The 22,152-nt window shown below is 41.2% G+C and overlaps 1 protein-coding gene across 1 annotated transcript in view; it reads left to right on the top strand.

The window, feature by feature from the left end:
- NOX3 (NADPH oxidase 3) overlaps window positions 1-22,152 on the top strand; it is a 65,454-nt gene that overhangs the window by 11,952 nt on the left and 31,350 nt on the right. Inside the window, exons 6-9 of the mRNA XM_065927752.1 lie at window positions 1,890-2,071; window positions 7,969-8,092; window positions 13,545-13,637; window positions 15,982-16,235. Of these exons, the coding sequence (XP_065783824.1) occupies window positions 1,890-2,071; window positions 7,969-8,092; window positions 13,545-13,637; window positions 15,982-16,235 (653 nt within the window). The remainder of the gene's footprint in view (window positions 1-1,889; window positions 2,072-7,968; window positions 8,093-13,544; window positions 13,638-15,981; window positions 16,236-22,152) is intronic.

Genomic DNA, 22,152 nt, shown 5'->3' on the forward strand with positions numbered 1-22,152 from the left:
TGCATATGTAAGAAAACCCAATGTGTTGCCGCAGAAATCTGCCTGAAAAGACATTTCTCTCCTTTAATTCACCCCCTACCTCTGTTTTCCTCGTTGATCTCAACGTTTGCCATGTACTACCTACCGTATTGCAAAATGTATCCTGCATGTTGACCAAGATCAAAAATCTGTATTGCCCAAGAAGAGCCTAACACAATACTCTCCAAAATGGAAATTCCTCCAATACTGTCTGGGCCATCTCTTTAAGTGACCCTTTTGCCCATTTAGCCTTACTTGAAGAAGCAATATTCAAAGTCTCTTTCTGGGGAAATTCTTCCATGTCATGTCTTCTAATTATCCTACAGTGATTTTGAAAATCAGGCCATTGATCTAGTAGAGCTACATTTTCTTAGCTGACAATAATTAGAAGCTACAGAGGCCCTAAGCCTGTGGGAATGGAATGCCTTTGGTGTACTTATTGGAGCTGCAGGATTTATCTGGGCACCTACTGGGGTTAACTCTGTCCCCCATTAAGGCTCTAGGAACTCTGCTGTTATATATACCCAAGAATAAATTTCTTTTGAAGAGACTACAATAAATTGTATTTATTACAAACGCTTTTAAAGTAATTTGAAATAAATTAAAAATGATTAAGCTACTCCCCATATGGCTATTTCAAAATTTTAAAGGCGATATACAATGTAAGTACTAATTAAGGTCAAGAAACCTTCTAATCTGGGATATTTAGAGAAAGATAGGTACCCATAACACAACATGTACATTATAGAGCATTTCTAACAAGACACAGAGGAGTTGTTTTAGATGATCCCTTGCAACTCAAACCAGTCTATAAATATGTCACAAGAAGAGGGAAGTGGGGATTTGCTTTAATAAGCAAAGAAGAGTGATTTGAAATTAGCACACCATGTGATATCAATGGATTTCTAAAATGCCTGAGTACACTGGGAAAAAAAAGTCCTTTAAATGTTTTAGACATAACCCTTTCAATTTTATTTCCACTGTTTGCTCTACAAAGAAAAAAATAAACAACAGAGAAGTCCCTGTTTAAGTTACCTCAAGATCTCAAAGCGGCCCAAATCAATATTTTACTGACAAAAAGTACAGTGTGCATTTATGGAGCTCATGGTTGTCTCAAAGATAGTAACACAGTGTGTGAATACTAATGACTTGACCAGAATATGGGAAACTCCCAATAAGGCAAAATGTTTTATGATTCATATTCTGAAAAGCTATTTAACCACCCTCTACACTAACAGGTCAGAATTCTGGCCTTGTGTCTATCTGATAAGAATAGCTGTATCTTTATTGATCACCTAGGATTTACAAAGCCGTATTCCAAGCCTCCTGAGGTGGCATGAAAGAAATGCAAGTCATGGTCCTTCCAATTAAAAATCGAGAGCAAGGAATAACTGCCAGGGGAACAGAGTGTGCAGCTGCTTTATTAGGGATGCCCCTGAGGGACCTCTCCAGAAAAGTGTTTATTAATGTTAAGATGCAATTAAGCATGGTGAGTCTCATTTTTATTTTAAAAATTAAAAACTTGAAACTCAGGGTTTTTTGGCAGTATTGTATCTTAAGATGCATTTTCATATATTGTCCTAATTTCAATTCAACATCATCAACTTTGGCATGATGGCTGATTTATACAGATGGGGAAGAAAGTAGTTAACAGAATGACATTGGACAAAATGTGAGCATAGTGAATTCCACCCTCAGGTGACAGACGAAAGGATAAGTCCCTTGTTAGAAGTGTATGGGGACCCTTTCCAAGGTTAATGTGCTTCTGACTAGTACATTTTGAATTGCTCCCTGTTTGGATTCTCAAATGTTGATCCTAAAATGGAAAAATGGAACTGAAACATTAATGTGATGGTGTTTGTTTCTTTTAGAACACAATCACTGAGTTGCTAACTACAATCGCAGGCATTACTGGCCTATTGATCTCTCTGGCTTTGATCTTGATCTTGACCTCTTCCACCGAGTTCATCCGGCAGGTGTCCTATGAATTGTTCTGGTACACGCACCATGTTTTCATCATCTTCTTTATCGGTCTGGCTATCCACGGAGCAGGGTGAGTCCTTATGACACTCAGTGAGTAAGATTTTATCTCTGTGAATCTCAGAATAGTCTTAGCAAGTCTTTTGGATGGAGGGGCATGACATGCAGGACAGATGGACACAGAGAACGTATGAAAAAGCAAATTCACTATGCCAAACATAGTGGATAAAAAAGCAATATAGATGGTTAAAGACTTCATTTTCTCTAATTAATTCTGTTGGGGAATCTTGATGGGTATATGAGAATTTTAATGAATACTGGATAACAATAGATCTATATTTTATTTTGAATCTATTTCCACAATCCAATTTATATGGGAATCATTGGGAAATATATTTTTGATACTCAGATTTTACTTTTGCTGGACTAAAATTATCCACTAGAAAACCCAGTGTGGCAGAGGGGACAGAGTGTGAGATGACCAACCTGATCTAGGTTGTGCCACTGGTCACCAGTGTGACCACTTGCAAGCCTTTTCAATTTTTTGAACCTCAGTTTCACCATCTGGCATCTAGGATTCCTTTTTGCTCAAACATCCCATAAAATGCTGTTCTGGCATTCAACACCCACCTGATACTCTTAGTTCCTTCATCAGGAAGCTAGAGTAGCAGCATCTGAAGTATAGGACCTTCAAAGATAATGTTTTTAATTCTTTAAATGTTACCAAAATTGTGCAGGAGACAGTGATCAAAACCATTCCCAAGAAAAATAAATGCAAAAAGGAAAGATGGCTGTCTGAGTAGCTGTACGTATAGCTGAGAAAAGAAGAGAAGTGAAAGGCAAAGGAGAAAAGGAAAGCTATACCCATATGAATGAAGAGTTCCAAGGGATAGCAAGGACAGATAAGAAAGCCTTCCTAAGTGAACAGTACAAAGAAATAGAGGAAAGCAGTAGAATGGGAAAGACTAAAGGCCTCTTGAAGAAAATTAGAGATACAAAGGGAACATTTCATGCAAAGATGGCACAATAAAGGACAGAAACAGTATGGACCTAACAGAAGCAGAATAGATTAAGAAGAGGTGGCAAAAATACATAGAACTATACAAAAAAGATCTTAATGACCTGGATAGCCATAATGGTGTGATCACTCAGCATCAGCCAGACATCCTCGAATGTAAAGTCAAGAGAGCCTTAGAAAGCATCACCATGAACAAAGCTAGTGGAGGTGATGAAATTACACCTAAGCTATTTCAAATCCTAAAAGATGATGCTGTGAAAGCGCTGCACTCAATATGCCAGTAAATTTGGAAAACTCCACAGTGGCCACAAGACTGGGAAAATGTCAGTTCTCATTCTAATCCCAAAGAAGGGCAATGCCAAAGAATGCTCAAACTAACACACAATTGCACTCATTTTGAATGCTAGCAAAGTAATGTTCAAAATCCTCCAAGCTTGGCTTCAACAGTTTGTGAACTGAGAGCTTCCAGATGTTCAAGTTGGATTTAGAAAAAGCAGATGAACCACAGATCAAATTGCCAATATCTGTTGGATCACAAAAAAATCAAGAGAATTCCAGAAAAACATTGACTTCTGCTTCACTGAGAATGCTAAAGTCTTTGACTGTGTGGGTCACAACAAACTGTGGAAAATTCTGAAAGAGAGTGGAATACTGGATCCATCTTACCAGCCTCATGAGAAACCTGTATGCAGGTCAAGAAGCAACAGTTAGAACCAGACATGGAACAACAGACCAGTTCCAAATTGGGAAAGGAGTACATCAAGGTTATGTATTGTCACCTTGCTTATTTAAATTATATGCAGAGTACATCATGCAAAATGCCAGACTGGATGAAGCACAAGCTGGAATCAAGATTGTTGAGAGAAATATCAGTAACCTCAGATATGCAGATGACACCATCCTTATGGCAGAAAGGGAAGAGGAACTAAAAAACCTCTGGATGAAAGTGAAAGAGGAGAGTGGAAAAGCTGGCTTAAAACTCAACATTCAGAAAACTAAGATCATAGCATCTGGTCCCATCACTACATGGCAAATAGATGGGGAAACAGTGGAAACAGTGACACACTGTATTTTGGGGGGCTCCAAAGTCACTGCAGATAGTGATTGCAGCCATGAAATTAAAAAACACTTGCTCCTTGAAAGAAAAAATTATGACCAACCTAGACAGCATATTAAAAAGCAGAGACATTACTTTGCCAACAAAGGTCTGTCTAGTCAAGTCTATGGTTTTTCCAGTGGTCATGTACGGATGTGAGTGTTGGACCATAAAGAAGGCTAAGCGCTGCAGAATTGATGCTTTTGAACTGTGGTGTTGGAGAAGACTCTTGAGAGTCCCTTGGACTGCAAGGAGATCCAACCAGTCCATCCTAAAGGAAATAAGTCCTGAATATTCATTGGAAGGCGTGATGCTGAAGCTGAAACGCCAATACTTTGGCCACCTGATGCAAAGAACTGACTCATTGGAAAAGACCCTGATGCTGGGAAAGATTGAAGGCAGGAGGAGAAGAGGACAATAGAGGACAAGTCAGACCATCTTGTCTGACTCAATGGACATGAATTTGAGCAAGCTCTGGGAGATGGTGATGGACAGGGAAGCCTGGCGTGCTGCAGTCCATGGGGTTGCAAAGAGTCAAACATGACTGAGTGACAACAGACTAGCTTGTCACATGGTAATTATTTCTCAAATTGATGCCTTTTTCCCATGTTAAAATTTTAAAGCAGGTTCATACAGTGTATGATCAATTTGACCCCAACAGTCCTGTCCAATGAAGATGGTGCTGTTATTCCCATTTCATAAAGAGGAAATAGATGCTCAGAGGGTTAAGTGATTCACTCAAAATCCGAGGACAAGTAAATAGCAGAGTCAGAGGCAAGACAATGGCTTTCAGACAACCCACCCTTTAGTGGTAACAAGCCCTGGAGATCAGTCCCTACTTACGTGAATAAAACATGCCTCCACACTTGCGAGAATGTGACTGGTGATATTGCAAAGCCTTCCGTGGCTCACCAGCAGCTCCTCCTCTGTTATGCACACTCGCTGGATGCTCCGTCCTGCACCCATTCTCCCACCCTAGCAGCTGCTGAGTGCAGGAGGCTGGTCTCAGAGGTGGGCTCTGTTACTGCCCAGGTCTGGAAGGGCAACCACACCGCGACAGAGACTGGATGGCGGGCCGAGACAGTCACACACCTCGTGGGGACTGTGGCCCCTGTGCGGGGCCCTCTGGGCAGTTCTTCTCAGTTTGCACCTCCCAGCAAGTCAGCTGCCTCCTCCAACCTCCTACCCCATCCTAGGTGCACCCCTAATCTTAGCCTCCCCTTCTTGAAGGGGGTCTGTGTGCCTCCCGCTGGCTCTGCCCAGTTAAGAGCTTCCCCATCATCCATTAGCTCTTCCAACACAGAAACACAGAAGGAAAAATTGCCCCCAGCAGCATATTCAACTCTAAATTAACTGGCCATCCCTCGGCTAATCTTTAGAAACCGAGTCAGTCGCTGTTCACATTGATGCTGCTGCTTGGCTGAGGGCTTTCTAGCCTCTTTTTTTTTTTTTTTTTTTTTTTTTTAATATTATTTTATTAGTTGGAGGCCAATCACCCCACAACATTTCAGTGGGTTTTGTCATACATTGACATGAATCAGCCATATAGTTACATGTATTCCCCATCCCGATCCCCCCTCCCACCTCCCTCCCCACCCGACTCCTCAGGGTCCTCCCAGTGCACCAGGCCCGAGCACCTGACTCATGTATCCCACCTGGGCTGGTGGTCCGTTTCACCATAGATAATATACATGCTGTTCTTTCAAAACATCCCACCCTCACGTTCTCCCCCAGAGTTCAAAAGTCTGTTCTGTATTTCTGTGTCTCTTTTTCTGTTTTGCATATAGGGTTATCGCCACCATCTATCTAAATTCCGTATATATGTGTTAGTATACTGTAATGTTCTTTATCTTTCTGACTTACTTCACTCTGTATAATGGGCTCCAGTTTCATCCATCTCATTAGAACTGATTCAAATGAATTCTTTTTAACGGCTGAGTAATATTCCATGGTGTATATGTACCACAGCTTCCTTATCCATTCATCTGCTGATGGGCATCTAGGTTGCTTCCATGTCCTGGCTATTATAAACAGTTTTCTAGCCTCTTTTAACTTTAAAATACCTGCACTTGACTCTCCTGAGCATGTCATCCTTCACCCTGACTGTTTGTATTTGGGGGATGGGGTGGGTGGTATGTAAGTCCCCAAGCCTTCCACCCCAAAGGCTGTCAGACCTTCCTTTCTCTGAGTTCTTCTGCCAATGCCAGAGTGTTAACCCCTGGAGTTCACTTGAGAGCTCTTCATAATTCACGTGTGTCTAGAAGACCTCTTCACAAAAATTATGCATGCATTGCCCTGATCCTTCCTCCTCGGCATTCACTCCGTGGTGCATTGTAGGAGCACAAGAGGATTTCAATGGGCAGTGTTTCGCTGGAGATATTTTTTAATATCCAAATAACATTTCACAAGATGAATTTTTTTTTTTTAGTCATTTTAACTTAGTTGAAAGGCTTATTTTGGGATAAGGGCCTCATTTAATCTTCTCAGCTTGAAGTATTCTACAGCTACTGTTTACAGCAAAAAGTAATTTGCAAATTCTATACAAAAATGCCAAGTAAAGTAGGATTATTGCAATGTGTTAAAGCCCACTAATCTTCTTATTATGGGATGGCATAGATGAAGACATAAAAAGTTTAAAAATTTTTTAAAAGATGCTTGCTGCGTTTGAGAAATGTTCTGAGGTTCCTTGGAATGCAACAAGAAATGTCTGAGGCCTGAGAAGGAAGGTGTTAAAATTTACAGATGCTTTTCATCTGGCTCCTGTATTTTATTCACTCGTCCTGTGTCTGGGCATCGTTTACTCATGGGAGATTCACAGATAGTTTTGCTCATCTAACTCAAAGGGATGTTATCAAGTTTGGATGACTTCCATAAAACAGACTAGGACAAAGGCCAGGATGGCAGTTCTCCAGGCCACTTCCAAGGGCATCGCTGCACCCTCCTCCCAGGCAAAAGGGGATGTGTTATTCCACGGGACCCAGGGCCTGAGTAGCCTAGTGTGATGCTTCGTGTGATGCTAAGCTTTCTCTGCAAGGACCATGTTCCTCAAAAAATAAACCCATGTATTTTACTCATAGACACCTAGGAAGTGAGCAACGCCTAGGTTGTATGACCTCAGTACCCCATGCATCACACTGTGCACCAGTAGATAAAGGAAGGAATTTGCCCCGAAGCAAATTGTCCGGGGCCAGTTGATACTGCACCTGTAGGAAATCTAATATAACAGGATCACAGGGCTCTTGATCCAGTGCTCCATTCATGAAGGCCAGCTTCTTTTTTCACTCTCCAATTCAACAATATCGTCTTGAAAGGCACATTTTACATCGACCTATTTGGACCCCATCAAAAACTAAGCCTGCTCTGGGTCACTGGGGGGACATATACCATTATTCAGGGCACTTCTTTTGACTTCTTCACTTGACAACTTGTAGGTGCTCAGAAACAAACCAGGAAAGGAAGAAGTACAATAAATTTGCAAAAGACCCAAATAGTATAGTTAGCCAATTAGCCCGAATCAGCAATCAGGACAAGATGTAACCTAATTAGATTCAACAGTCTACAAAAGGATGTGTTCAAACAATTTCCTTCATTATGAATTCTCTAATGTAGACACTTTCAATTTAACACAGGATACCACCGAGGGGCACTTCTTTTCTGGGCTCTTCAAAGTTACTCGAAGCATCTTAAATTCCTATTTTTAAAGAAGCTCAGGGAAATGCATCCCAGCCCAGATTGCAAGACAGTGGAAGTGTTATTGTAGAGTCCATCATAGTCTATGTATCCGTGGCAATCACAAGGCACAAAATCAATTTCAAATCTGAGGGTTTTATTATTATTATTATTTTTTAATAACAAGCCGGATTGTTCGAGGCCAAACCCCCGAGAGTCTCCTGCTGCACAACGTCAGCTTCTGCAGAGACCACCTGGAGGAATGGCAGGCCCGGTGCCCCGTGCCTCAATTTTCTGGCAAGGAACCTTCGGTAAGAATGAGCCCAGGAGCTTTTAAAAATAGCTGTTGCCACAGTTAAAATAGCTAGAGCTTTTACATGCTTGAAAAAAAGAACAGCCCGTGTCACCACAAGACAAAGCCAACTCTTTATTAAGAGTGCTAATGGAGGACTCGAGTTATGGATAATTTCAAGAGAGATCTCCTGCCAAAAGCACTCTGTTCGTTTTGAAACTTGTTCTTCCACTTACATTTAAATATGTATGTCTGAGAGCGTGGGATTCAGAGCCCCGCACGCACAGCCCTGACTCTGGAGGAGTCAGAAAGCGGTGGGTTCACCACGCTCAGCTGTCTGCACAATCAGTTACCTGATGCCCTGGGCAACTGCCCACTCCATCTTGAGGACTAAGAGCATCCCTTCTCAACAAACGTCAGGCAGCACCCAAGTGAAAATCAGGCCACCTTTGCGAGCTTGCCTTCTTTCTTTCCACAACTTACGAGATGGAAAGAAATTGAAAGTACATACATTTACTTCCTCTTCTAATTAAGCTTCTATTCCTGAAAGAATGACAATATTAGACCAAAATAGACTTAATTAGAGTATATAATAGTGTCCACAAGATCTTAAAAGCAAGATTTCCTGGGTATGCTGTCAGGATGACAGTTGATGGCATGCTGCTGCTGCTAAGTCGCTTCAGTCATGTCTGATTCTGTTTGACCTGATAGACGGCAGCCCACCAGGCTCCTCCATCCCTGGGATTCTCCAGGCAAGAACACTGGAGTGGGTTGCCATTTCCTTCTCAAATGCACGCATGCATGCTAAGTTGCTTCAGTCGTGTCCGACTCTGTGCGACCCCATGGACAGCAGCCCAGCAGCCTCCTCTGTCCACGGGATTCTCTAGGGAAGAATACTGGAGTGGGCTGCCATTTCCTTCTCCCAGTTGATGGCATAGATAAATAGAAATAATAATTTTCTTCGGTCTCCTCATGTGTCTCAGAGCAATGCAAACCTGGGGACAGCTGGGTAGTGCATAAAAGAAAGCAAATGAAGCCAGCAGATTAAAACGAGGAGGAAACAAGGGACAAAAAGGTGCACATTTGCTCTCAGCCGTGTCTGACTCTTTTGCGCCTCTGTGGGCCGTAGCCACAGGCGCCTCTGTCTGTGGGGTTTCCCAGGCAAGAACACTGGAGTGGGTTGTTATTCTCTTCTCCAGGGGATCTTCCCCACCCAGGGATCGAACCTACATCCCTTGAATCTCCTGAATTAGCAGGCAGATTCTTCACCACTGAGCCACCTGGGAAGCCAAAAGATATATATCATTTAAAAATGGGATAATAAGATATAAATGGTGAGGATTCAAGAAATTAAGTCATCAACATATGAAGAATATGATTGACTTTTTCAAAAATTCTCAACTCTATTCAATGAAACACTGTATTTTAAGGATGGAAACTGCTAGGAGGAATGTTTAAAACCAAGAGAAGTGGAATAGATGTGCCCATTAGACTGTGGTTCTTTTAATGGCCAGTATAGATTGTCTCTGTCTTAAACTCAACTATCGGGAGCCACTACCCAGCCTGCATATTAATGAGGAACATGAATGCCTCTCTCAAATGTTCAGCTACAGTGTCTCCATAAAAAAATCAATACTCTCCCACACCTCATGAATACAGACTAGAGCCCACTCCCAGCAGCGTTTGCTGACATTAATTATCATGAGAAGGGGGGAACGTACCCACCTCTCTGCTCACTCTCCCATGCTGTACCTCCTTGCACACCCAAACTCGTGTTGTCACTCTTTCCCATTATTTTTAATGGACCCTGATTCAAAGCGTGTGTGGGCTGTGCAATTACCGCTTGGCTGAGCTGTACAATATTCTTTCTGTTGTCTGAGAGACATGAATCCAAAAGGCATCCCAAGGACAAGAAGGGTCCCTGTGCCTCACTGCATCACACCTACCCTGTCTATGCAGGCCTCCGTCTCTTCCTCTCTGCCTCTCTTGACTCAGTGCATTTTCATGGTGCTTTTCCCAGTAGAATATTTATCAGTTCACCTTTAGGGGTGCACCTACTCTCCTACTCCTCCCAAAGCTGATAGTGCTGCATGCATCACCTCTACAAGCCGAACTGATCAAAGGAACCAATTATATTATTATTTTGCAATCCCCTTTGCCCCTATTTGTCTCACTCCCTCTTTCTTCCCAAACTCACAGACACACGCTGCAAGACTCCAGACTAGAATTCCTCATGCCATCCCTCTCAAAAGATGTCTGGTCTCCCTTAGCCTATTTCATTTAACTGCAGCTTTAACAAACAATAATAATAATAATAATGACTGGCACTTTTTAATTACTAAGGAATGATGCCAACAGTATAGGGAAAAGCTTTAGCTGAGGTAGAGTTAATTCAGCAAACTCTCGCCAACTGGCTGTTATATACTTGGCATTGCGCTAGATGCAAGATTCAGGGATGTGGTTCCCACCCCCTGGAAATCCTATTGTCTCCAAAAAGAGGCCATTCATAAACACGCACATAAAATAAAATCAAAGCCAGCATGTTCTTATTTTCTGGTAGGAATGAAAAACCAGGAGTGAAAGTAGAGGAAACAAGTTTCATTACTGCAGCTTTTAAATCAACATGGTTTTATTTCTACCATAAAATACTCACTGTACCGTGACTTTTTCAGTATTTTTTAGAGAAGAAAATATAGAGCTAAAAATCCACAGAGTCTTTTAACATTAAAGAAACTTAGATACTAAATAGCCCTGGCCCTTTATTTATTAGATGGAAAAATTGAGGTCCAAGGAGTTTTCATTTCTTACCTATGGTCACAGAGGGCATTCCAAGCAAAATCACATCAAGGAGCCAGAGCTTCTAACTCTCTGGCCATGAACTTTCACCTCTATGCTCTTCAGCGTTCATTTTGAATCTCTGACCTTTTCCCACTCCTCATTTTGCCAGCTCTCTGCTGCTATCCACAACTGTATGCCCCCAAAATTGTATTCACCTCTGTGAGTGAAGTTGAAACATTTAAAAGCTTGGAGGGAACCCAAATAACAGCTTCTTTCAACTCTCCCATTTTATAAGGCAGAAAAGTTGAGCGTAAAAGGATCCAAGGTTTTCCTAAAGGCATAGGACAAGGTATGGCAACCCCAAGACCAGAACCCAGGTCATCTGAGGCCCATTCCAAGACTCATCCCGTCACATGTCCCTCCTGCTCTGGGCCATCCCTTCTTGTTTTCACTCGATCTTGCCTTTCCTGGTCATTCCTGTTGGGAAATACATCTTTGAATATTCATCTCTGGCCATCTTCTCCTCCATCTCTAATTTCCAGGGGCTCCAGGAATATCACAGTATAACTAAACTGGGCTTTCTCCTCCTGGAGCAATTTATATACTAGACAGAGATAGTGGTAAGGATTAATAGCTTACATTCACCTTCCTGAGTAACTGTACAAAGAAAAATAATCCATTCCATTTTATCAACATGGAAAAAACAGAAACCATGACTGACTTGACACCAACAAAATGAAATGTATGATGTCTCAAAACTTTCTAAAATGGGCGTGGAAGATTATTTGTAAAAATACATAGAGACTATGGGAGTGTTTTTTTGCAAATCTCTCTCTAAGCTCATACAGAAAGAATTGCATCCTTGCTATCTTTTCTGTAAATATCCAAGCCTATTCCCGAAATACTTTCTGGTTCATTCAAGCATAAGAGACCTAAGGACTCACTGCTTTGGTCCAGCCCCATCCTTCATGTCTACCCCTTCCTGCCTTTTTCCCTTGCTCTGATCATCATGCCCACCTCACCCACAGCATAGGTGGACAAAAGGTTTTATTCTCTCGGCTATTCTGAACACGTTGCTGAATCCCACTGAGGCAGAAAAGAATAAGTGGGTCAAATTGCTTTGTGTTGCCTACATAAATGGAGCCTTTATCAGGCAAACAAGAGGCTCCCAGGGAAAAAGCACAGAAGGTTGAGGTAGGTGAGAAAAGGTACCATGCAAACAGACCTAGAAATAAACAAAAGAGCTTCGAAGAAACAAGAAAGATAACAAAAGCAAAAATAATGCTGAAGGGCTTGTGATCCGCCAACAGACAAGACAAAGATGGATGTTAAGTAGGGGAGTAATGAACAAGGAAGATGATGAGTCAGTCGGTGAAGGTTTAGTGAATATCTGTGTTCAAGAGAAAGGGACGCCCTTCCTGCTACTAAGGATTCTAAGAGTAAGTTTCAGTGGATTTAGAATTCCAAGGAGGGAACTGAGGGAAACTAGGAGAAGGCTTGGGTTCTACTCCTGGCTCTCTGCGACCTCACTCCATGTCCCTGACAATGTATACCCATTCTTGGAATGTTGTTTTTTCTTCTTTAAAAGAAGAACTAGGCTAGATTTCCAAGAACCTTGATCATCCTACAATTCAATGAATTAATGAGTCTTTAATGTGAAGCAAGTGTCTCTTCATTGAACAGAAAGAAGCATGATTACATGGGAAGAACACAGGCTGGGTAGTCAAGGACATCTGGGTTCACATCTTCACTGTGAACCTTGTTTATCACCTTTGTGACCCTGGACAAATTTGTGTCATCTTGTTGAGCCTCAGTCCCCTCTTCTGCAAAATAAAGAGAATATCATATGCCTCAGAAGGTTGTTTGATTAAATTTGAAGATTAAAGCTTCAAAATTTTTAAGTTCCTATTCCTTCCCTTTTAAGGAAGCAGACACCTTATGTTATAACGCAACCCCTGATACAAAGGTAACCTACCAGTAAACTGAAGCTCAATAAGGCAGATTATACTCAGAAAAGGCTAACACAGAATGGAAATGTTCCCTGTCACAATTCTCCAGACAAGTATTGAGGCTTCTGTTCTGATTCTGTTGATCTAGATTTACAACATTGAGAAACTAACTTTGTTTTATTTCAGATAACACTGACTATGCCCATGTGTGTGAAAGTGTGTATGTGGGTGTGTGAGTACATGGGTATATGCGTGTGTGAGAGTGTGAGTTGTTTTAGGCAGACCCGCAAAGTTATGATGCATTCTTGGCCCCCAAACTACTATTTGAAATGTTTTTTATTGAATTTCTTATGTCCTATGTTGACTCAGTAATGTAGTTTGTAAGCCTTTGACTTTGGTTGAGTTTGGGAGCATTTATGACCCTATCATATATAACATAAACATCAATCTACTTTCTATTTCTTTGCAAATTCAATTATTTCTAATTACATAAAGGCATCATTGATCAAGTAAGCATAAAAACCAATACAGAAGAGTTTAATCTCTTAAATAAGCTTGTAGACTTCAAGGCATAATTGAATGTTATAATATTTAATACAAGGAGACATCTTTGTTGTTGATAACTGGCCCAAAGTTAAAGGAAAATGTCTAAACTCCATCGCGTTATATATTGATTGGTTCAAATTGAAAATATTTGGATTCCATTTTCATTTCCTTTTCCTCTCTCTTTGCCGCTCTCTGCAGGCTTGGAAATGGGTTTTAGGCCCCATGGTCTTGTATGCGTGTGAAAGAATAATTAGGTTCTGGCGATTTCAACAAGAAGTTATCATTACCAAGGTATGCATGTAGGTTTATGTCTGAATAAAAACCTGAGTGTAGATGAAAATTTTTTATTGGCCCAAGTTTTTAATTTGCCATTTTTATTGCAGAACCGTCTGTAATTTAGAGGCTCATCTTCTGTTCTAATAATTGCTTGTATCCTGTGCATCTTTTAGTGAGACTAATTTTACTGAAGACAGGGATCAGGGCTCCCGACTGGTACACAGAATTCTGATAAAGGTTATACTACAGTCCTGGAATCGCCTGTATTTCCCTTTATTTTGGTGTCCTCCAGGGGAAAAGGCAGGAGGGCTGAGCATGCTTTACCTGGATCACAGTGCCTTAGAGTATAATCGCTTCCTCCACCACACAAAAACACGGACGTTGCAAACACAAAAATAATGTACATATATTTTCAAGTACACACGCTCACACTTGGAACTGCTGAACAGAAGATGGGGGAACAGTTGGCCTCAGGTTTAAATGGAGAAAGGGCACTGGGAGGGAGTTCAAAATGGAGCAGAAGGGGCCCTGCCCTGGTGAATGAAGGCAAGAAGGTAGTATTTTCCAATCTTGACATATCTCGTCACTGCGCCCCAATTTTTACCTTGAGCTGGAGGAAGGTCTCAGCAGATAAATCAAAAATACATGCCCAAGCAGTAAAAGTGGAAGTGTGAAAGTGTTAGTCACTCAGTCATGTCTGACTCTGAGACACCTTGAACTATAGCCCTCCAGACTCCTCTGTCCACAGAATTCCCAAGGTAAGAATACTGGAGTGGGTTGCCATTTCTTTCTCCATTTCCTTCCCAACCCAGGGGTGGAACCTGGGTCTCTTACACTGCAGGCAGGTTCTTTACCATCCGAGCCACCAGAAAAGCCCAGGCAATAATAGTAGTGTAATAATAACTCTGCTTTTGATTAATAAGAGTAGGACCCCTCTGTCATTCTGCAACATATTGCGTAGTTTTACTTTCTTCATAGCGTGTGTCATCTCCAAATGCATTTCTTGTATATGTTATTATTTGCAATAAAATAAAATCTTCTCTACCCCAGCTAAGATATATGCTACTTGAGAGCGAGGACTTTTTTTTGGCCTCATATTCTGTACTATATCTCCAGCCCTAGAATAAGTCTGTAATAGAATATACACTCAAAAAACAATTGTTGACTAAATGAATGAATGAAGAAAAAAATGAACACGTGCCTGGGAGACTGAAAATTTACCCCAAACTCTCCCCTCAGATGTTTTAATGTCTTAGAAGAAATTCTCTGCTAACCAAATCCATGCAGCTTTGCTAATACAATATTAACAGAATACTCTATCTCTTTAACTGTCTTCATGAAAGCAGATGCACAGAAATTGCTTCATATTTCTGTTTTAAGCTGCTTCTGTGTTGCTGTTTTTAAGTTAAGCACCAAAGAATATCAAGCTGTATCAAAAGCCAGACCATAAAACTTCTGGAAATCTACTCAAGCTGTTACTAGGGAGACCATTTAACAGCTGAATCAGAACAAGATCAGTAGGGAGAGGAGAAACTAATGATTAAAATGCTGTGAAATTCTCTTCTGAATGGAAAAATACTGTCACAGGATCCACACACTAGATTTTGCTCCCATATAACTCCTGTCACATAAGAAGACATGTGAGCCTGGAAAAAAAGAGGTATGTCTAAGGAGGAAAATTAATTCTTTGTCTCTGATAAGTAGCAAGTTATAGAGCACTTTAAAAAGCAATAGATTTTGCATCATGCTTTCTTACATCTAAAACTCAGAACCTAAGTAGGAAATTGGACAAGGTTTGAATAACACCAAACAAAACCAACAAAACATTTCAGAGTTTGAAGATTGTTTCATACTTAGAATGAAGAAATACCAGGGTTAGTTCACAAAGGATGAAGAAAAGATCCACGCCATTGAAAATGGTAACAAACTAGACCTACATTTTAAAACAACATGAAGTTAATTCTGTGGCTATTTCAATAACTTTAAGCCTAATTAACTGCTATGGATGAAATGCTAGCTTATATTCTCTTGAAATTAACCGGCCTGAAATTAACTGTGCTACAGAAAGCATGATCACTGAGACAAAAAGTCATGTGCTAGACACCACTTTGCCCCTGATGCAGCTGCACAAATTTCTGGCCTTAGCCCCTGAAGAAGATTAATGTCATTCTGGCTGAAGTTGCCAACTCAGACATGAAAGTTGTGGCAATGATCCTTGGAAACTCATAATTAATGGTCTATGTCAATTACACTTCAAAAGAGTTGATATAAAAATTGAAAAAGCTTTGATGGGATGAAGGCCATTGTCTTATTATTTAACCTAAGTGAAAGAACCAATGACTCTCTTGCTGTGATTTAGGTGGTAAGCCATCCATCTGGAGTGCTAGAACTTTGCATGAAGAAGCGCGACTTTAAAATGGCACCAGGGCAGTATGTCTTGATTCAGTGCCCATCCATCTCCGCACTGGAGTGGCACCCCTTTACCCTCACCTCCGCTCCTCAGGAGGACTTCTTCAGTGTGCACATCCGGGCAGCCGGAGACTGGACGGAAGCCCTATGTAAGGCCTTTGGAGCAGAAGGACAGCCCCTGAAGGAGCCCTGGAAGCTGCCAAGGTGGGAGCCCATTTCTTTTTTATGTATAAAGGTTAGTGGTACTATAAAAAGCAAGGTCCTTTAGTGCATCAACCTGCTGAGAGCTTCTGCAGTATCTTAATTCTAGATGGTAAATTTGAAACCATTTTTAAAATTTGAGTACAAACAAGTACATTTCTTTAAAAAATCGAATGATCAACAAAGGCAGGTCATGATCCAGGAACAGGAAACATTTTGCTTTCCCAGGTCTAAAACATCACTTTGGCGAATTACAAGCAACTTGTGATGCCTAACACAGTGCTGTATACTTTTTGCTGTCATCGTCTGTTGCTGGACCATTCAATCCAAAACAACACCCTATTTAGAAAAGCCCCAGCATGCAACAGAAGTTGACTATAATCGCCATGCCTTGGTTCCTTTTAGTCATCAATGGCTTAAAATTGATTCCCACTCTTGCTACAGGATTATCCAATAAGAATTCAAAATCTATGCTTAGGGCTCCAAAAAAACAGGGACACAGACAAAAAATGTTGAAATAAACATTGTGAAGAAATTTGAGAGAACCATAATTTTTCACTGCTTTGGGCACAGAAAGGATTTAATACAGCCCCGGGAATCTCTGAGACAAGCAGTGACTAAGGAGCCCAAGAGGAGAAGCAAAGCCTCGAGAAGAGGAAGAAAACTCTTCCTCTAAACTCAGGAAAAAGAGAGAATAAGACCTCTTTTTTTAAAAGTTCACATTAACAGATACACACTACTATATGTAAAAAAGATAACAAGGGTCTGCTGTGTAGCACAGGGAACTATAGCCAGTAGCTTGCTATAACCTATAATGGAAAAGAATCTGAAGAACAATAGATAGATGGCTCAGATGGTGAAGAATCTGCCTACAATGAGGGATACCAGGGTTCAGTCCTTGGATTGGCAAGATCCCCTGGAGGAGGAAATGGCAACCCACTCCAGTGTTCTTGCCCGGAGAGTCCCATGGATAGAGGAGCCGGGTGGGCGACAGCCCATGAGGTCGCAGAGTTGGACGTGACTGAGTCGCTAACACTAACAAATGTATGGATCACAGAATCACTTTGTGGTTCACCTGAAACAATATAAGTCCGCGACACTTCAATAAAAGTAAATAAATGAAAAAAAGACTTTGTCTTCCGAGGTCAAATGGAGGAATTTCTCAGCATTGGTACTAGAGTTCTCAGCAATTTATATCTACAACCCAAAGCCATGGGTCTCAGCATCTGACAACCTGGGTTCAAAGCCCAATTTTGCATGTGTTCTTGGAGGATATTTGCAACACCTGCCTCGGTTTCCTCCTTGGTAAGATGAAAATGATAATAATAGAACATAGGTTCTGTTTAGGAGTAAATATGATAGTCAGTACGATGCTCTTTGCATAATGCATAGTAAAAGAAAAAGTTAGCTATTCTTGATATTAGCAAAATAAGAAAGGTCAGAGATGACAATGAACGTGCTGATGAGAAGACAATGTAGATAAATAAAGGTCTTGGGTTCAGAGAGACAAGACCAAAGGTTGCTGGGCAATGCTGATGAGAAGCAGCAGGGACAGAGTGATGTGACTGCTGCGGAGGGAACTTGTTTCTAAGATATGTTATCAGAAGCTGTATCTACATCAGACAGGAAGCACCTGAGTGAACTTGATAAACAAGAATTTGTGCAAAGAAAGCCAGTTCAACGCTGAGAGAAACAGAGGTGTTTTGGTCCACAAAAAGAACCATCAGAGTGCCATGATGGCTAGATTCAGCTAGTTAAATAAAGGCTAGAGAGGCAGGGAAGGGAAAAGACCTGGTTTGTGTTTCTCAGGAAGGTAACAGGCCATGAGTTGTCAGAAGGCAGATCCCAGTGAGACAGGAGGAAAAACTAGACCAGCCCCTTGATGGAACACGGGGCTCTGCAAATTCACGTGGGAAAGTGATCAGTGATCACGGATGTGAAAGGAAGGATCACTGTATCAGCAGGGAGATGGGATTCAATATTTCCTCCTGCTGCTCCAGCTTAGATTCTCAGTTTTATGTAGAAGTGTGTTTATTGTGCATTTCTATGAATTATGACACAATTTTTCTTTGGGTTTAATTGTTATCTTTATTATCAGTGTCAAATAAATCCTAAATACAATGAAACATAAAAATAACTATAAGACGTTTTAGTTGTGGACAGTTTCTATTTTTCTCTCTCTCAATTCCCTTTATCTAACTATTTATAAAAGAATCTACCATGGACTGAGATACAAACCCTTTCTGATTAAGGCCCTTTTATTTTTATTCTTCTATTTCCATACATCAATATGTAATAAAAGCCTTATTAATTAATATTAATTTGAGGAGAATCAAATTGAATTATTAGGAGGTTTGGTATATGGAATATTTTAAAATAAACCCAATTGAACTTTCATGAACACATAGTAAGCCCAAGTGGGCCAACCCCGGTGCCTTCAATAGACGCTCCTTAGGGAGTGGTTATGAATAACTTAGAAGCTTTTTAATTAGCATATCTTTGTTCATATGTAAATGCGTGCTTTTGGAAAAGTTGAGGTTATTTAATACATTCTGTTGATTGAAATATTTTAAATATTCACAATCTATTCAACAAACTGTTATTGAACAATCCATGCCTCGTAAGGTGCTGGCTTGCAGTGGTGGGCAAAGACAGATACGCCCCCTCCCTCCTCAGAACTTACAGTCCAAGAAGAACTTAACACCAAACCCGCCTGCCGATGCAGGAGACGCAGGAGACTCGGGCTCAGTCCCTGAGTCAGGAAGATGCCCTGGAGGAGGAAATGGCAACCCACTTCACTCTCCTTGCCTAGGAAATCCTATGGACAGAGGAGCCTGGAGGGCTACAGTCCATGGGGTCACAAAGAGTCAGACATGACTGAGCGCACACACATAGGGAACAAAGACCCCACATGTTGGGTGGTGCTGCAAACACACACACACACACACACACACACCACCCAAAACAGCTATTAAATTACATGAATGATGAGGACTGCAGAGGAGAGATCAGTTCAGTCACTCAGTTATGTCCAACAATTCGCGATGCCATGGACTGCAGCACACCAGGTTTCCCTGTCCATCAACAACCCCCGGAACTTGCTCAAACTCATGTCCATCGAGTTGGTGATGCCATCCAACCGTCTCACACTCTGTCATGTGCTTCTCTTCCTGCCTTCAATCTTTCCCAGCATCAGCATGTTTTCCAATGCATCAGTCATTCCCATCAGGTGGGCAAAGTATTGGAGCTTCAGCTTTAGCATCAGTCCTTCCAATGAATATTCAGAACTGATTTCCTTTAGGATGGACTGATCTGATCTCCTTGCAGTCCAAGGGATTCTCAAGAATCTTCTCCAACACCACAGTTCAAATGCACCAATTCTTCAGCCCTCAGATTTTTTTATGGTCCAACTCTCACATCCACACATGAGTACTGGAAAAGCCATAGTGTTGATTAGATGGACCTTTGTTGGCAAAGTAATGCCTCTGCTTTTAATATGCTATCTAAGTTGGTCATAGCTTTTCTTGTAAGGAGCAAGCGTCTTTTAATTTCATGGCTGCAGTCACCATCTGCAGTGATTTTGGAGCCCAAGAAAATAAAATCTGTCACTGTTTCCATTGTTTCCCCATCTATTTGCCGTGAAGTGATGAGACCAGATGCCATGATCTTCATTTTTTGAATATTGAGTTTTAAGTCAGCTTTTTCACCCTCCTCTTTCACTTTCACCAAGAGGCTCTTTAGTTCTTCTTTGCTTTCTGCCACAAAGGTGGTGTCATCTGCATATCTGAGTTAATGATATTTCTCCTGGCAATCTTGATTCCAACTTGTGCTTCATCCAGCCCAACATTTCGCATGATGTACTCTGCATGTAAGTTAAATCAGCAGAGTGACAATATACAGCCTTGATGTACTCCTTTCCTGATTTGAAACAAGTCTATTGTTCCATGTCCAGTTCTAACTGTTGCTTCTTGACCTGAATACAGATTTCTCAGGTCTGGCATTCCCATCTCTTGAAGAATTTTCCACAGTTTGCTGTGATCCACAGAGTCAAAGGTTTTAGCATAGTCAATAAAGCAGAAGTAGATGCTTTTCTGGAACTCTCTTGCTTTTTCTATGATCCAACAGATGCTGCCAATTTGACCTCTAGTTACTCTGCCTTTTCTAAATCCAGCTTGAATATCTGGAAGTTCTTGGTTCACATACTGTTGAAGCCTAGCCCAGAGAGTTTTGAGCATTACTTTGCTAGCATGTGAGATGAGTGCAATCGTGCAGTAGTTTGAGCATTCTTTGGCATTGCCTTTCTTTGGGATTGGAATGAAAAGTGACTTTTTCCAGTCCTGTGGCCATTGCTGAGTTTTCCAAATTTGCTGGCATATTGAGTGCAGCACTTTCACAGCATCATCTTTTGGGATTTGAAATAGCTCAACTGGAATTATCACCTCCACTAGCTTTGTTCATAGTGATGCTTCCTAAGGCCCACTTGACTTTGCATTCCAGGATGTCTGGCTCTAGGTGAGTGATCACACCATTGTGGTTATCTGGGTCATTAAGATCTTTTTATGTATAGTTATTCTGTATGTTTTTGCCACCTCTCCTTAATCTTTGCTGCTTCTGTTAGGTCCATACCATTTCTGTCCCTTACTGTGCCCATCTTTGCATGAACTGTTTCCTTGGTATCTCTAATTTTCTTGAGGAGATCTCTAGTCTTTCCCATTCTATTGTTTTCCTCTATTTCTTTGCATTGATCACTGAGGAAGTCTGTTTTATCTCTCCTTGCTCTTCTTTGCAACTCTGCATTCAGATGGATATATCTTTCCTTTTCTCCTTTGCCTTTAGCTTCTCTTCTTTTCTCAGCTATTTGTAAGGCCTCCTCAGACAATCATTTTGCCTTTTTGCATTTCTTGTTCTTGGGGATGGTCTTGATCACTGTGTCTTATACCATGTCACGAACCTCCATCCAGTTCTTCAGGCACTCTGTCTCTCAGATCTAATCCCTTGAATCTATCTGTCACTTCCACTGTAAAATTGTAAGGGATTTGATTTAGGTCATACCTGAATGGTCTAGTGGTTTTCACTACTTTCTTCAATTTTGGTCTGAATTTGGCAATAAGGAGTTCATGATCTGAGCCAGAGTCAGCTCCTGGTCTTGTTTTTGCTGACTGTATAGAGCTTCTCCATCTTTGGCTGCAAAGGATGTAATCAATCTGACTTCACTATTGACCATCTGGTGATGTCCATGTGTTGAGTTATCTCTTGTATTGTTGGAAGAGGGTGTTTGCTATGACCAGTGCATTCTCTTGGCAAAACTCTGACAACCTTTTCCCTGCTTCATTCTGTACTCCAAGGCCAAACTTTCCTGTTCCTCTAGGTAGCTCTTGACTTCCTACTTTTGCATTCCTGTCCCCTATGATGAAAAGGACATCTTTTTTGGGTGTTAGTTCTAGAAGGTCTTGTAGGTCATCATAGAACCAGGGGATAGATACATGGTGTTATAAATCATCTAAGACAGAATTTACTAGTCTCAGAAATCCATGAAGACTTCCCCGGGGAAATGATTACTGAGACATGGAAGGATAACCGTGAACTATATAAGAAGATATAGGAGAACTTGGGGCAGAGTTTTCCAAGTGATTAGTTGGATTATCATGGGCAGAGGCCCCATGGCCAAAGAGGGTCCTGTGTTCCCTAAGAAACAAAAGAAAAATCAGTGGGGAGAACTGGTCATGAGAGATGAAGCAGAATCCAGGGAAGCTCAGTCCATTTAGGACCCTATTAAAGACAGTTATGGGCTCCCCAATTACTCAGATAGTAAAGAATCTGCCTGCAGTGCAAGAAATATGGATTTGATCCCTGGAACAGGAAGATATCCCCAGGAGAAGGGAATGGCTACCCACTCCAGGATTCTTGCCTGGAGAATCCC

The sequence above is a fragment of the Muntiacus reevesi genome, chromosome 3, assembly GCF_963930625.1.
Source record: "Muntiacus reevesi chromosome 3, mMunRee1.1, whole genome shotgun sequence".
Taxonomy (NCBI): Eukaryota; Metazoa; Chordata; class Mammalia; order Artiodactyla; family Cervidae; genus Muntiacus; species Muntiacus reevesi.